The sequence below is a fragment of the Taudactylus pleione genome, unplaced genomic scaffold (assembly GCF_031769625.1).
Source record: "Taudactylus pleione unplaced genomic scaffold, aTauple2 ptg000053l, whole genome shotgun sequence".
NCBI classification, from domain to species: domain Eukaryota; kingdom Metazoa; phylum Chordata; class Amphibia; order Anura; family Myobatrachidae; genus Taudactylus; species Taudactylus pleione.
In genome coordinates, this window is record NW_028284455.1 from 44,166,839 (window position 1) to 44,183,098 (window position 16,260).

At 43.1% G+C, this 16,260-nt stretch overlaps 1 protein-coding gene across 2 annotated transcripts in view; it reads left to right on the plus strand.

The window, feature by feature from the left end:
- ULK4 (unc-51 like kinase 4) overlaps positions 1-16,260 on the plus strand; it is a 777,293-nt gene that overhangs the window by 275,093 nt on the left and 485,940 nt on the right. For both annotated transcript variants that reach the window (XM_088463894.1, XM_088463889.1), the window contains exon 21: positions 15,398-15,580. In XM_088463894.1, the coding sequence (XP_088320020.1) occupies positions 15,398-15,580 (183 nt within the window). The remainder of the gene's footprint in view (positions 1-15,397; positions 15,581-16,260) is intronic.

The window sequence follows — 16,260 nt, forward strand, 5'->3', positions numbered from 1 at the left end:
AGGTAACTTGAGTATAAATCCTCACTAATGAAATTAAATTAGTCAGGTCTCCTGTATAGTTTAGTTGCGTACATATATTATGCAATGCTCACCAGCAAGCTGAAAAGCACAAATTGGGATTCCTTTAGCTTTACGTGTACGGGATCCAGAGGAAATGCTTTCACTCAATATTAGTGTCTGCCTCCCCGTCTAACTTGTGGAGGATGGCGGCAGTGCGTCTCCGCTGTATGGCTCTCCTCCCAGCACTGATCGCACTGGGTCCTCCCCGTGGGGATCACAGCCGGTAATAGCCACTTGATACTGTATGCACACTGATGGACTTTGGTAAAAATAAAGTCCTCCAAATAGTACAGGACCACACAATGTGACAGAGCAGGTATATCTGGATTGCCTGGATGCAGTCTGTGGGCACTATTATCCTTTTGTTGACTGGTTTCGCTTTCTTCAGGGAGCTTTATCAAGAAATTAAATATAATGAAATACTAAAACAATTGTCAGCCTAAAAGAACTTTTTGGCCAAAAACATAAAATCTTCTTAAATTAACGTACCCCTAGTAAATACAGTAGTTAAAACCAAAAGAAATGTTACCTTAATTCTATGTGAAAGTTTCCTACATAATGTTATAGGGGGTAATGTATCAAGACTGCTAAAAGGTGGAGAAGTTTCACATAGCAATCAGTAAGCTTCTATATAGCATTTATTAATATTACTCCTGAGATATTATTACAGATATGAGGATGGTTCAATAATTAAGGCAACAAAACCTCTCACATGTGTAATGTTTTCTATTTCATTCTAATTTCCTGGCAGTCCAGAGCATGTAGACCACTGCTTCCCCTCACAGCCATTAGTCATACTGTACCAACATCAGTTGTAAGATGGCGGAGACATGGTCAAACATTGAGGTGCTTATTGTGATCAGATTTTTGCATCTAAAGGGCACATCAGCAGCTGAAATTCATCACCAACTTATGGAGGTGTACGTCATGTCACAGAAACAGGTTTGGGTTTGCTACACTGCCTTTGACAATGGCAAGACAGACATTTAAAGATGGGCAGCAATCCGGCTGGCCAAGCACGTCCACCACAGATGACAATTTATGCCGCATTGAAGGTCTGATTCAGGAGGTCAGATGCATTCAAGTTAGTGATACTGCTGACAAACTGAACATCTCAGTGGGTACTGTGTACAACATCGTTCATGAACAACTGGGGTACAGGAAAATGTGTTTATGAAGCAACTCACAGAAGTTCTCAAAACCAATAGGATGGGATTGTCTCTCGTGAACCTGACGCGGTACCATGAGGAGGGAGAGCAGTTTAATGCAGCATATTGTTACAGACTATGATACGTGGGTGCATCATGTGACACCAGAGACTAAGCAAGCATCCATGACATGGAAACACGCATCGTTCCCACCTTCACAGAAATTCAAATAAACTCCATTAGCAAAGAAGGTCATGGTGACTGTGTTTTGAGACCACAAGGGCATGCTTCCTGTTGAGTTCCTATCCAAGGTAGGTACTGTGAATGCTGTCCACAATTGTGACACAATGATTCCAATTAGTGGAAAACGAGCTGGGTTGCTGCGAACTGGTGTCATATTGCTGCTTGATAACGCCAGACCACTCTTCGATAACTGCACGTGTGCGTTGTTACAGTGCTACTATAGGGAGGTACTGTAGCATCCTCCCTACAGCTCTGACCTGGCACTGAGTGTTTTCCATCTCTTTGGGCCATTGCAGAAGCACCTGGGTGGAAGGCGATTCACAACCGTCGGTTAAGTTCAACAAGTCGTCATATCCTGGCTTCAGGCGCTTGACACTGATTTCTTCTATGCCGAGAAAGATGCCTTGATGTACAGTTGTAACAAATGCTAATACACGTATGGAGACTGTGTGGAAAAATAATCCGTACCAAGGCCATACTATTGATTATACGCATATTTACGAGTTGAATACATTTACACAATGAGAGATCTTGTTATCTTATGTATTTGTTAAATACGTGTGGTCCACACAGTAGTTTTATTCATGTGACTAAACTAGCAGAATAGAGAATATCACAAGATGTAGCAGGTCACAACCAGAATATAACCATTGTGTGTCAGGAATGCGGCCTGGGATCGTCCACTACTCAAATTTGCGCAGGCTTCTCCTGATCTTCTAGATGGTCAGACGTCAGGTTCAGTGGTGGGTGGCGCGCTGAGTTTTTTCCCCGGGGTCCGCTATGACTTCTATGTGATGCTCCATTGTGGAGTGTTCCCTGGCTGCAGTCATGGGTGCAGCCATATTGGTCCGTATCACCTGACTAGTCCCTCATCCACTGGTAGCCTTGCCTGCTCTCAGCTGACTCTCTCCTCCAATGGACAGCTACCTAAGGGTATAAAGCAGGACTCCAAGTAATAGGAAATTGCCTGTTGAACTTCGCTTCACTACTCCTAGTGACTGTGGCTATTCCATCGCTCCAGGCTCCATTCTGAGATACTATTCGGTGCTTCTCCATTGTATGGATCTCTAGTGTGCTCTTCTGCTCCACGCTGTACTATTTCCAGTGGCAACCTCCAGTGATTTTCTTCAGTGTTATCCTGTGTTCCAAACTCCAGTGATATACATCAGCACTAATCAGTGTGCTGATCTCCAGTGATAAACTTCAGCACTTGTCTGCATGCTGAACTCCTGTGTTCACTCTGCACTATTCATGTGCTGACTTCTAGTGTTTTTTCTTCAGTGCTATTCACCTGCATCTGGATCCCCAGAGTGTGTATGCAGTGCATCATCTGTGTACTGTATTCTTCTATAGTGCTTTAACTGCGTCTCGATCACCAGAGTGTGTATTCAGTACATCATCTGTGTACTGATTTCAAGTATTCTTCTACAGTGCTTCACCTGCGCCTGGATCCCAGTGTGTGTACTCTGTACGTCATCCGAGTACAGCCTTTATTCTACTCCGGTACTTATCCTACAATTGGATCCATCATTATACTGCAGTTCTTAATCCATATGCTGGTTTTTAATAACATTCTCTTGTGAATTCTCTACACATTACTCCCAGTGCATTCACTACATGTGACCCTTCCAGTTTATCCTTCACTTGTTATTCTCCAGTGTATTTACTTCGTGTTATTCTCCAGTGTATTCTCTACATGCCATTTCTAGTGTATTCTCCTTTGATACTATTCAGCGATTTCATCAGAGACATTCACCAGTGATTCCCATCAGTACTCTTCTCCTGTGATATCATCAGTGTTATTTTCTAGTGTTACCCGAGCCACTCTGTTTCCTCCAGTTGCTAATTCCTGGGTCCCTGACTAGGGGGTCGCAACCTGCTGGTTGGGTGCAGCTAAGACCATATCCCGCCTTGAAGGGTCACTGTCGAAAACCACCATCAAGTTAAATTCTGCGACCCTAGTCAGATATCTCCAACACCCGGATTTAGCCAAGGAGGAGATCTAGAATACTTCCTCCTCGTCAACTGCTGCATCATTGCCTAGTCCCTCCGGCTCCCAGTCTTCAGACTGGAAACCTCTAGAGCCAGGTTGTGACAGTATGCATGTTTAATAGAGAAACTGTGTTGATCATTTTGAGATAGTCGTTGTAATAAGATATGACCCTTCTGTTTTGTGATTTATTAATTATCTTTTCTAAAAAATAAGTAATGTACAAAGTTATATTTAATAAATACTTTACTAATAATTTGTTTGGTAAAAAAAAAAATTGTAGTTATTAATAGAGATTAGCGGGTTCGGTTCCCTGAGAACCGAACCCACCCGAACTTAGCAGTTCTGAGTCAGCTCGGGTTTTTCCGCCTGACTCGGATCTCAAAACGTGGCAAAATGTTATCTTCCCGCTGTCGGATTCTCGCGGATTTTGGATTGTATAAAGGTCCCGCGATCGCTGCCAGTTTTCATTCCGGTTGTGAAGAGGGAGCTGTGAGCAGTACTGCCCTACCGTTGTGCATAATTGTGAGGTTGTCCTGTCCATAGGGGCTGGCTGTTGTCCATAGGAGCTGGCTGTTGTCCATAATCCATACCATATATGGGCTGGCTGTTGTCTTCTCCATAGGGGCTGGCTGGCTGTAGTCCATAGGAGCTGGCTGTTATCCATAGGGGCTGGATGGCTGTTTTGAGGTTGTCCTGTCCATAGGGGCTGGTTGGCTGTTGTCCATATTAACCCATATAGGTGCTGGCTGTTGTCCTGTCCATAGGGGTTGGCTGGCTGTTGTCCATAGGGGCTGGCTGGCTGTTCTGCTGTGTTGTCCAGGGGGTGCTGTGTCCATCAGGGGTGCTCTTCTTCATCCCAGTGTAAAAAAAACATAACACAAAAATTTTGTGTGCGCGTATTAGCCTGCCACACCACCAGTGTGAAAATAAAAACAATTTTTTTGTGTGTTGTTGGTTGTGTGCATTAGCCGCAATTTACAGTGCATCCGGAAAGTATTCACAACGTTTCACTTTTTCAACATTTTGTTATGTTACAGCCTTATTCCAAAATGGAATAAATTAATTTTTGTCCTCAAAATTCTTACACACAATACCCCATAATGACAATGAAAAAGTTATTTTTTTTTGCGATTTTTACAAATTTAATAAAAAAATAGAAAATAAGAAATCACCTTGCTCAATACTTTGTTGATGCACCTTTGGCAGCAATTACAACCTCAAGTCTTTTTAAATATGATGCCACTAGCTTGGCACACCTATCTTTGGGCAGTTTTACCCATTCCTCTTTGCAGCACCTCTCAAGCTCCATCAGGTTGGATGGGAAGCATCAGTGCACAGCCATTTTCAGAGTTTTCCAGAGATTTTCAATTGGATTCAAGTCTGGGCTCTGGCTGGGCCACTCAAAGACATTCACAGAGTTGTCCTGAAGCCACTCCTTTGATATCTTGGCTGTGTGCTTAGGGTCGTTGTCCTGCTGAAAGATGAACCGTCGCCCCAGTCTCAGGTCAAGAGCGCTCTGGAGCAGGTTTTCATCCAGGATGTTTCTGTAAATTGCTGCATTCATCTTTCCCTCTATCCTGACTAGACTCTCAGTTCCTGCCACTGGAAAACGTACCCACAACATGATGCTGCCACCACCATGCTTCACTGTAGGGATGGTATTGGCCTGGTGATGAGCAGTGCCTGGTTTCCTCCAAACATAATGCCTGGCATTCATGCCAAAGAGTTCAATCTTTGTCTCATCAGACCAGAGAGTCCTTCAGGTGCATTTTGGCAAACTCCAGGTGGGCTGCCATGTGCTTTTTACTAAGGAGTGGCTTCCATCTGGCCACTCTAATATACAGGCCTGATTGGTGGATTGCTGCAGAGATGGTTGTCCTTCTGGAAGGTTCTCCTCTCTCCACAGAGGAATGCTGTAGCTCTAACAGAGTGACCATCGGGTTCTTGGTCACCTCCCTGACTAGGGCCCTTCTCCCCCGATCGCTCAGTTTAGACAGCCGACCAACTCTAGGAAGAGTCCTGGTGGTTCCGAACGTCTTCCATGTACGGATGATGGAGGCCACTGTGCTTATTGCGACCTTCAAAGCAGCAGATATTTTCCAGATTTGTGCCTCGAGACAATCCTGTCTCGGAGGTCTACAGACAATTCCTTGGACTTCATGCTAGGTTTGTGCTCTGACAAGCACTGTAAAGTGTGGGACCTTATATAGACAGGTGTATGCCTTTCAAAATCATGTCCAATCAACTGAATTTACCACAGGTGGACTCCAATTAAGCTGTAGGAACATCTCAAGGATGATCAGTGGAAACAGGATGCACCATGCACCTGAGCTCAATTTTGAGCTTCATGGCATAGGCCGTGAATACTTATGTACATGTGATTTCTTAGTGTTTTTTTTTTTAATTAAATTTGCAAAAATCTCAAAAAACTTTTTACACGTTGTCATTATGGGGTATTGTGTGTAGAATTTGGAGGACACAAATGAATTTTTTCCATTTTGGAATAAGGCTGTAACATAACAAAATGTGGAAAAAATGAAGCGTTGTGAATACTTTCCGGATGCACTGTAGCTGCGCTATAATTGCTTGGTGACACTGCTGTAAGACCGCAGTGAGTATGGAGGACAGTCACATGACAGGAGAGCAGGATCCACATACCAGTCTTGTAGCTGCCTGCATCAGTCATGATGACGATGCAAGGCTGTCATCGTCATCTGTGAAGGCCGATGTACCAGGGCTTAAGTCAGGCCAAAAAGTCAAGCTAAAAAAATCAACTTTAACCTGTTAAAGAAAAAAAAAATCTAAAGCTAAGTCAGCTTTAGAGAGACAAAAAATTGGCAATATGCCATTCACTGACTCCTCCTATCCGTTGTTCCTCAGAAGGATCATTGAGTGTTACGCCTGCTGCTGCTATGAGTGGATCTTCATACCAGAAGGGTACCAGGAAGAAGACTACTTTTAGTAGTTCAAGTTCAACCAAACAATTGACTGTCACACAATCCTTTGCATTGGTGAACAAGTATGACAGCAAATACCCAGTTGCACAGCGGATTACTGACGCCATAACAGCTATGCTGGTATTAGATGTGCGTCCAGGATCCGCCATTAATGCAGTGGGTTTTAGACAGTTAATGGAGGTCCTGTGTCCCCTATACCATGTCCCTTCTAGATTCCACTTCTCTAGAATAGCAATTCCCAATCTGTACAAGGACATTAAAAAAAAACATTAATGTCATCCGAAATGCTGTTGTGCCTACTGTCCACTTAACCACAGATATGTGGACAAGTGGGACAGGGCAAATTAAAGATTACATGACTGTGACAGCCCACTGGGTAGTTGTATTGCCTCCAACAGTGCAAACAGCAGCAGCATTTAACAAATGCCAGCTCATTCAGAGGCAGGCTACTCTGTGTATCACCGGTTTCACTAAGAGGCATACCGCTGAGAACCTCTTAGATAAACTCAGGGAAATCATTGCAAAATGGCTTGCCCCACTTGGACTCTCCTCGAGATTTTTGATTTCTGACAATGTCAGCAATATTGTGCGAGCATTACATGTGGGTGAATTCGAACACATCCCATGTTTTGCTCACACAATTAATTTGGTGGTGCAACATTTTTTGAAAAATGACAGGGGCATGCAGGAGATGCTCTTGGTGTCCCGTAAAATTTCTGGACATTTTCGAAATTCAGCAACTGTGTGTTGATGATTGCAGCACCAGCAAGAACTGTTGAATTCGCCCTGCCATCAGCTGAAGCAAGAGGTAGTAACTAGGTGGAATTCTACCGTCTATATGCTTCAGCGGATGGAGGAGCACCAATCCTAATCAGACTTTTGCAAAAGCAGCTTGAGAAACTGAAGGAGGAGCTGAAACGGAGTGATTCCACTAGGTATGTCGGACTGGTAAATCAAGCCCTTCACTTGTTTCGCCAGAATCCAAGGGTCATCAATCTCTTGAAATCAGATCACTATATTTTGTTGACCATACTTGATCCTAGGTTTAAGTCATACTTTGTGTCTTTCTTTCCGACAGACATAAATTTGAAAAGATGCAAAGAGCTGTTGGTGAAAATATTGTCAGCTCAAGCGGCAGTTTCTGCAGCTGCCAGGAAATAAGCTAAAAGTTAGCAAAAACTAATGACATCTGTTTGGGTCTGAAAAGAAATGCTTACAATGAGTGACATGTCTACCATGACTGTCTGATATGGTCACCATTCAGAGAATGGTGGGTGACTATTTTAGGGAAATTTGGAGTCCCTTACACAAATTGGCTTTGCTGTACTTAAGTTGCCCACCCTCCAGTGTGTACTCTGAAAGAGTTTTCAGCGCAGTTGGGAACCTTAACAGTGATCGTCGTAGAAGGTTACTTCTCCAGAATGTGGAAAAGATGATGTTCATCAAAATGAATTACAAATCCCACTAGGAAGACCTTTACCAGCAATTAAGTAAAAATGGTGGATTCCAGAGGGGACAAATTAAAATTGTGTGAAGAAGAGGATGTACACACTGATGGGGATGATGATGATGATGATCATGACATCTGATCTTACCTATGTTGTAAAGCCAGTTTGTGTATGGGATCATTGCCACCAATGTCCACTGCGCATTGGCAGCTTGTTTTGTGGGGGGTCCAAACGAACCAATCTTTTCAGCCACAAGTGGCAGTCCCTGTCGCTGAAGTGATTGATTTGTTAAACTGTGAATGTCCTGTTTCATATATACAACATAAGGGTGGGTTGGTGGGCCCAAGGACAATTTCATATTGCACCTTTTTCCTTTCCATTATGTGCTGTTTGGGGCATTGCTGCCTGACATTTTCAATGTTATGGTTTTGTTACGATATCCAATGCCTACTCCATGTGAAAAGTCTAGAACCAGGCTAGCAAGATCTTCTGCCAGGAACAACAGCCCGTTGTTCCCTTAGAACTGTGATATGTTCACCGGTACTTAGGCGGCCGCCTGAACTTATAGCTCGAGGTAGTAGTAATTCACATAGAGGAGCAAAAGGATTCAATGGAGAGAGCAACCGTAGGAATGGTGACTAAATCGTGGATAGTAGATATGATTATAGATACAGAAGAGGGGGTAGTACACTATCGATGCTGCCAAAAGTTGGTTCAAGATGCTGTTGGTAGTGAATGTGGTATGGTTGTAAGAGTAGAGGCAGCCAGAAGCTCGTACTGAAGGGGAAGATATTTGAGTTGTCTTTGAGAGCCGGTGGTGCGGCTTGGAGCCGATGCTGAAGAGTTTGACAATTGATTTGGTTATGAGAGCCGATGATGCGGCTTGGAGTCGATGCTGAAGAGTTTGGCAATTGATCTGGCTTTGAGAGCCGATGGTGAGGATTGGAGCCGATGCTGAAGAGTTTGATAATTGATTTGGCTTGGAGAGCCGATGTTGCAGCTTAGAATCCATGCTGAAGAGTTTGACAATTGATTTGGCTTGGAGAACTGATATAGAGGCTTGAGCACTGAACTAGATACAATGTCCTGATAAAGAGTACATAGATTAGAGTCTGAGTTACTGTACAAATTAGCGTCCAAAGTCCTGACAGACAGTACGTAAGTTTGAGTACAAATTAGTGTACAAGTTTGTGTACAAATTAGTGTGTACAAGTTTGTGTACAAATTAGCGTCCATTGATCTGCCGAGAATGCTGATTCTGCTTGGAGGGCCATCACTGCTGGTGCAGCTAGGAAGCCGGAGCACAGTGCGGGAGTTGATGGTGCAGCCGTGGGAGAGGCCACAAGAGCCGGAGGCAGCTGGGGGACAACACCGAGGAGACAGAGATCCTTCCAGCAGAGTTGACAGGTTACTGCTCATGCCGCTGAGCCAAGTGAACCCACAGGAACGCTATAGTCGGCGAGGCGGCAAAAGTCCAGTGTGTACAAATAGGAAGACGGACCAATCGTGCTGCACTGAGGATGATACATCACTACCTGAGGCGTTCTGATTGCCTAGCAACAGAAGAAACTGGAGTAACCCCGTCCTGACTGGGTAATCTGCCTGAAGGAGACAAGTTGTGACCGCGACTTGTAACAGGTTTATGAATGTCCAGAAATTGTAATGGCCACAGACAGCATCTCCTGCATGCCCCTTTCATTTTTTTAAAAAGCAAATTCTGAACCAACTGCTGCTTGTTGTGTCAACCCAGCGGCACAAGTCGCACAACAGTGACAATCAGCCAAGGGTTTTCAGCCCTCAAGGCTGCTACACGGCCCAAAAGCCACATCCTGCTTCACAGCACAAAGGCCACCTGTCGTCACTCCTCACCAGCACTCAAGGCTGTAACGGCCGCAACTTGCCAATAGTTCCAGCCTTCAAGGCTGTTGCAGGACTGGTTCCTTCTTAATCATAGCTCTATATTCCACTACTACTCAGCCCGGAGGCTGCATCAACAATTAACTATCAACAATCAATTCTTCTGCCAGTGGCTGCACCAATTATCAAGTATCAACTCTTCTTACATCAGCCAGTGGCTGCACCAATTATCAAGTATCAACTCTTCTTACTTAAGCCAGTGACTGCACCAATTATCAAGTATCAACTCTTCTTACTTCAGCCAGTGTCTGTGCCAACTATCAATTCTTCAGCCAGTGGCTGCACCAATTATCAAGTATCAACTCTCCTTACTTCAGCCAGTGTCTGTGCCAACTATCAATTCTTCAGCCAGTGGCTGCACCAATTATCAAGTATTAACTATTCTTACTTCAGCTAGTGGCAGCGCCAACTATCAATTCACTTGATTGTATCAGTTATCATCTATCAATTCTTCAATCCTCAAAGTATCCCAACCATCATCTTTGCACAGTCCTCAATGCTATTTATCACTCAGTTGTGATTCCGCCTAGGTATCGTGACAGCCAGATAGCTGGATGCAACCTTTTGGCCCCTTAACTAGATGAAAAAAAACAATATTGTGAGCTGTGAGGTGGTCAAAATTGACTGTAAATGAGTGGAAATAAATGTAATTGAGGTTAATAATACTGAAGGAACAAAAACAGGCCAATTTAATGTGAATTTAGCTGTTTTTAGGATTTTTTAAGAAAAAAATCCATATCCAAAACCAGAACCGAAAAACAAAACACTGAAGTAAAGTTTTGGCAAAACCAATCCAGATCCAAAACCACGGGAGATATAAATCCAAAACCAAAACATGGGGGTTGGCGCACATCCCTAGTTATTAATTCCTATTTAAGTATATGTCTTATTGTCTTAACATCAACAGCTGGCTACAGGGAATATGATTGAAATGTTTAGCCGCCAGTTCAAATCCCGACAGCAGATTCTCGATAGGAGGAGTTCCCGACTGGGGCAGGTAAGTACCCTAACCCTCCCCTTCCCCCCCCTAACCCTCTTTTAGTGGTGCCTAACCCCCCCAGGGGTACCTAACCCTAATCTCCTTCCCCCAAACCTAACCTTAATCCAGCTAGACTCCCTAATCCTAACCCTCCACCCCCCGTGCGCGGCTAACGCTAAGGGTGCCCCGGACTTACCTTCGTTTGGGCTGGCATCTTCGGCGTTCCGGCATCGGAAAAAGCATAGGCGTCGGTATTTCGACACCTATGTTAAATCCCTTCCCAGGATTCCGCTGCTGGTCTCTTAACTACATCCCAGCTACAGACATTTCTATATTCTGCTTTTTAAATGCCAAGTGCCTTTAAAACATCACTGATCGAAATGTTACACTTCAGTTAAATGTGAGTTCCCATTGCAGCCTTGTGCCATGTGCCTCTGCATGATATTTGATGCATTTTTGAAAAAAAGAAGCTGTGATTTGTTTACAAGAATTGCTGAAAATGTGTGCAGAAGCACAACGCAGGGGGCTACAATGATTTGTAGCCCCCATTCATTGAATGTGCCCCAAAGTGTGTTTTCCAGATTCCAGGTTATGCAGCAGTGTTGAAGTTTTCTGTGCAGTGAATTTGTGCTCTAAACATTTCAATATAATTTTAGTTCCTATGTAACTAGGAGATAAATTGTAGCAAAAACATTTACATCACATACATGCTTGTAATCTTATCTTTATGTTATGACATAAATAAAATAATTTCCAGCCGTTATTTTTTTTTTGTAATGTCTTGGTAGAGTTTGAGATTAACATTATTAATTTAATGACATTAGAATTTTACTGAGAGGTACAGGCTGTAGATGACATATGGCTCTTCTGTTTTTGTGGAACAACATTGTCTGCTGGTGCATGTAGTTCTACAACAACTGGAGATCCACAAGTTGCCCAGCCTGCCCAGTGGCACACAAGTAGGAAACTGCTTTTGAATTTAAGGTAAATTCTATGCTTTTACATTTTATTTTCTTATGTCTATGTATCATGTCCAGCTTTGTGACATTAGACCAGGGATGGGGAACCTCAGGCTCAGGGGCCGTATAAGGCCCCCGAAATCATTTGGTCTGGCCCTCGGAGCTTTATTCTGCTAGCCTCATTTGGCTAGCAGGGGGCCTAGAATGGCCTGCTGCCAGATTCTATGCAGCAATGCCACCTGGAGCATCCTTAGGATGCTTCAGACGGTCACACCGCTGCCCTTACAGCTCCCTGGAGCATCCTTAGGATACTCCAGGCATTGCTGTAATCACCGGCGATTGTGCCCCCCCCCGTGTGACATCACATGGAGGGGGCGTGGCTTGCACCGGGCCCACAAATGTTATAAATATCAAAATGGCCCTCTGCAGAAAGAAGGTTCCCCACCACTGCATTAGACTAATAAGAGCTTATATACATAGCAAGTGATGGCGCACAAGGGCAATCTAGTTAGTGTATAGCTGGAGCCAGGTATTATTTGTACGTTTTGCCTAATTTATAATTTATTTGATTTTAAAATAATGAAATGCCATAAGTATCTTTTTTTCAAATATTATATCAGTGTTTATAAAATGCGTGCAAGCCTAGTATAGTACCTAAGGATTACAAAGCTGTTATATTCTGTGTGCATTTACCCTCTTACATATTGTACATCTGACTAGTAGCTGTTGTGGTATCAAAAAGTTAAAACAAATGAATTGCTGTAATGCAGAAAATTTATATTGTCTAGGGTGAATCGTCCAGTGAATGAATGATTAAGGGAATCTTCATATTTAAGGGGATGATGCATGTAGAAGATACAACATAAAAAACTATTTTGAGACATATGTCATCATTATTATTTTGTATACTTTTAAAATAATTTTTTGCGTTTTAAGACTGAAGGACTAGTTTGAATTTTACAACAAAAAAAACAGGAGAGGCAAATGAACAGACAAGTCCAGTGAATGAATAATATGACTTACATGAACAAAATATATTCAATAGATCTAATCTAAGTTTGTATGCACTAAATGTAAGATTACTGTATTAAACCTGATAATGTTCATTCACTGGTAGTGTTCATTCACTGGCTGATTCACCCTACTTTTGTTTTATGTCTGGTGATATCTGAAATATAATACTGTCTGTCCAACCAGGACATATTAAAATGAGTACTTCCTTATAAACAGTAATGTGTTTTCTAGCTTTTCATTGTACAGGAGTGGGTAGGTTACCATATTTAGAAAGGCACCAAAAAAAAGGGGCCCCCTGTGCTGCACAGAGCTCAGCACCTAAACACTATTTAAGGAACTGTGGGCCTGATTCAGACCTGCTCGTGAGCGCATAGTCGATGTTTGGCCACTGCGCATGCGCACGCCGGAGCCGGCTCCGATGTGCGCATGCTCGAGACCCGGCTAGCGACGGGCGCTCTGTTGCTCCGGGTCTCGCACTAAAAGGGGGCGGCTGTCGACTTTGATCGACAGCTCGCACCATTTTGGAGGCGGCAGGGGGGGTGGCTGGCCAAACGGAGGCGATCCCAATGGAACGCCTGTCGTTTGGGGGCGGCCCCACTGACATCACGAGTGATGTCAGTGGTGAACTTCCGGCTCTATTAAGAGACAGAAGCTCACTGGGGCTTGCGGGAACGAGACCCTACCGCAAGGGTCTCGTTGCAAGCCCCGATGGTCGAGACCATCGCGACCATCACCCGGCCACTCGCAATAGCTGTGGGTGGTCACCCACAGCTATGCGAGCCGCCCGAAGGCCGCACCAAAATAAAAAATAAAAAAACGCCCTGATTCAGAGCGAGCGCTCTTTCAGAGCGTCCGGCTCAGAATCAGGCCCTGTGTTCCTTATTTCAGAGTTCAGACGCTAATGAAGAAACAGATCAAATTACTTTAGCTGCAGTTACCTATGTAGTTTGTGTAGACTTGCTATTAAAGGGACCAACATACAAAGTAAAACAAAATGGTACTGCACTCTTTAAAAAGTTTAACCCATTGTGACAGAAACTTTGATAAAGCTCCCTCAATATGAGTGAAATGGCAGTGCTAGATGCACTCAGATAAAGCCCTCTGCTGATACACGGCTGGAGACTGGATTCAGATACTGCCTTATGCTGCAGAGAGCCAGGTAATAGTGTGCTCCGGTCAGTCTATAACAAAGTACACCATGCTGAATAGCGGCTGAGCTATATATAAGCCCAAACTGCTCCTTTTCATTTATACATTGCTGCTGCTCCAAAAATCATGGACTGTGAAACCTCCATTACTTGTCCCAGGAACGCTTTTTACATCTATAGTGAATTAAGGATATAATCTGTTTGTGGAAGCGTCTTACACTACTAAAGCCGGACAAAGTCTGGCATATAAAGGACTGACCCACTACATCTTTCACCGTCTGCACAACTATTTTTTTATATTTTTATACGTTCCCTGGTGGAATATTAATACATACGTTTGCATTGTGATGTTTTCAAATAGCATCAACTTATCAAAATTATACTGATACTATTAATATGCTATTATTTTATTATGTGCATTTGATTTATATATATGATACATGTGGATCGATGGAATAAAACTGCCTATTTTTATTTAACGGTCTCTTGGAATTTTCAGTTTCTGCCACAATACTGTAGGTTTAACTTTTTAAAGAGCGCAGACCATTCTGTTTTACTCTGTGTGTCAGAGCTCAGCACTGCCTATTAGCTCAACTCCATGCTCCCAAGACATTTTACATTTTGATATATATAGACTTTGAGGAGTAGTATTTTTACTGCAAATGTGTAATGTGTGTAGGGTAATGATTACCATATAGATATATTAATGTAAAAGGTGGCAGATGTTTGTCTGCACAAACAGGGAGAATTTTATTTCCAAATATTAAACATACAAAAGTGGAACTGATATCTCCTTTGTTAAACCAATGTACTGCTGAACCAACCTTGCCCAGATTAACAAAAGAGCTTGGAGAGCATAGAACAATTTCTTCAGATCACTCCTCTCCTCTCCATTCTTTGTGGCACTCATATACTGACCTATAGCCATGCAGGAACACAGCCGTACCAGAACTGGGAAGTGTAATCTTTCACTGCATCGATCTGTAACCATATAGTCGTCATTATTATTTGCTAACACAGCTGCTTAATGGAACAGCTGTCCCGACATGAAAATAACAGTAGATGGCCTGGATAATACACCTTTTATCGCTGTGACTAGTGGCCATAAGAGTTGCTACTGTGGAAAAATTGCAAAGTGTCTTAAATAGTTCCCTACACCTCCGAACAACTACATATATTATTTGCCCCAACTGCTCGCTTTGGGCTGCAAACTTGTCCCGTCCTTCCAACTGGATAGTGGAAGCCATTAGGGGAGACGGGACAGACAGTACAGGATTATTAGAACTTTAAGTACCATAGTCTTCTATGATCTTCAAGCAGACAACGTCATGGCGTGTGTCCATTGGATGTGCATTATTTTTTATGTGATCCTTCTACTTTGATAAATAAATAAACCCATAAATGGTGTTTGGAAAGGATTAAAAATAGATTGTGTATACCTGGTCAGTGACTTTGTGCATGAGAAATAAGCATGACATATGTAATGGGATACATTAATAAGGTTAATAAGAATAATAATGTTTTGCTTTAGGCATTATGCAGAATCACTCATCATGCCCCTACAGCCTTCCAGAGCGTCATTGAGAAAGTGGGACTTATGTCGGTGATAAACATATTAGTCAGTGGAATAGCCAAAGTGCAGCAGTACATGCTGACCATGTTTGCTACAATGTTGTCCTCTGGAATTCATCTACAAAGACTCACCCAGGAAAAGGTAAGACATTTCTCCTGACAATTTTCCAACACCTTAGTTGGCAGAACATTAGTTAATATGTATGTGTAAGATACTGTAGTAATAATTATTATTTTCTTACAAAAAGGGTCATAGTTTGCAAGGGGAGCTATCCTCACAAGAACAATGAGAAGCAGTGAAGAGTTAATCACATAAACCATAGCAATCAATCAAAAAATTATAATATGGTCTTCATTGCACTGCTCACATAAAAGCTTAGTGATACAGTCAGAGGCCCTGATTCAGAGCCGGACGCTCTGACAAAGCGCTCGCTCTGAATCAGGGCGTCTTTTATATTTTTATTTTTATGGAGCGGCCTCCTGGCCGCTCGCATTGTTGCTGTGGGTTGCCACTGACTGTCACTTGTGATGTCAGTGGGGCCGCCCCAAAACGGTAGGCGTTCTCATGGGAACGCCTCCGTCTGGGCAGCCACCCCCCCGGCCCGCCCACCAAAGGGGGCGTGCTGTCACTCAGTTTCAAAACCAGCATTAACTGTGCATTGGTTCTGACTGTCATTTCAAAGCCTATGTCGGTACCCGGTGGCTTTCAAACCCTTAAACTGCAGTAGAACGATGACAAACCTGCCGCCAACCTGCTGCTGATATTATGCCCTGCGCAGAAGCACTATGAATTGTGCAGCCTTTGTTAGTTTAAAAAGTAAG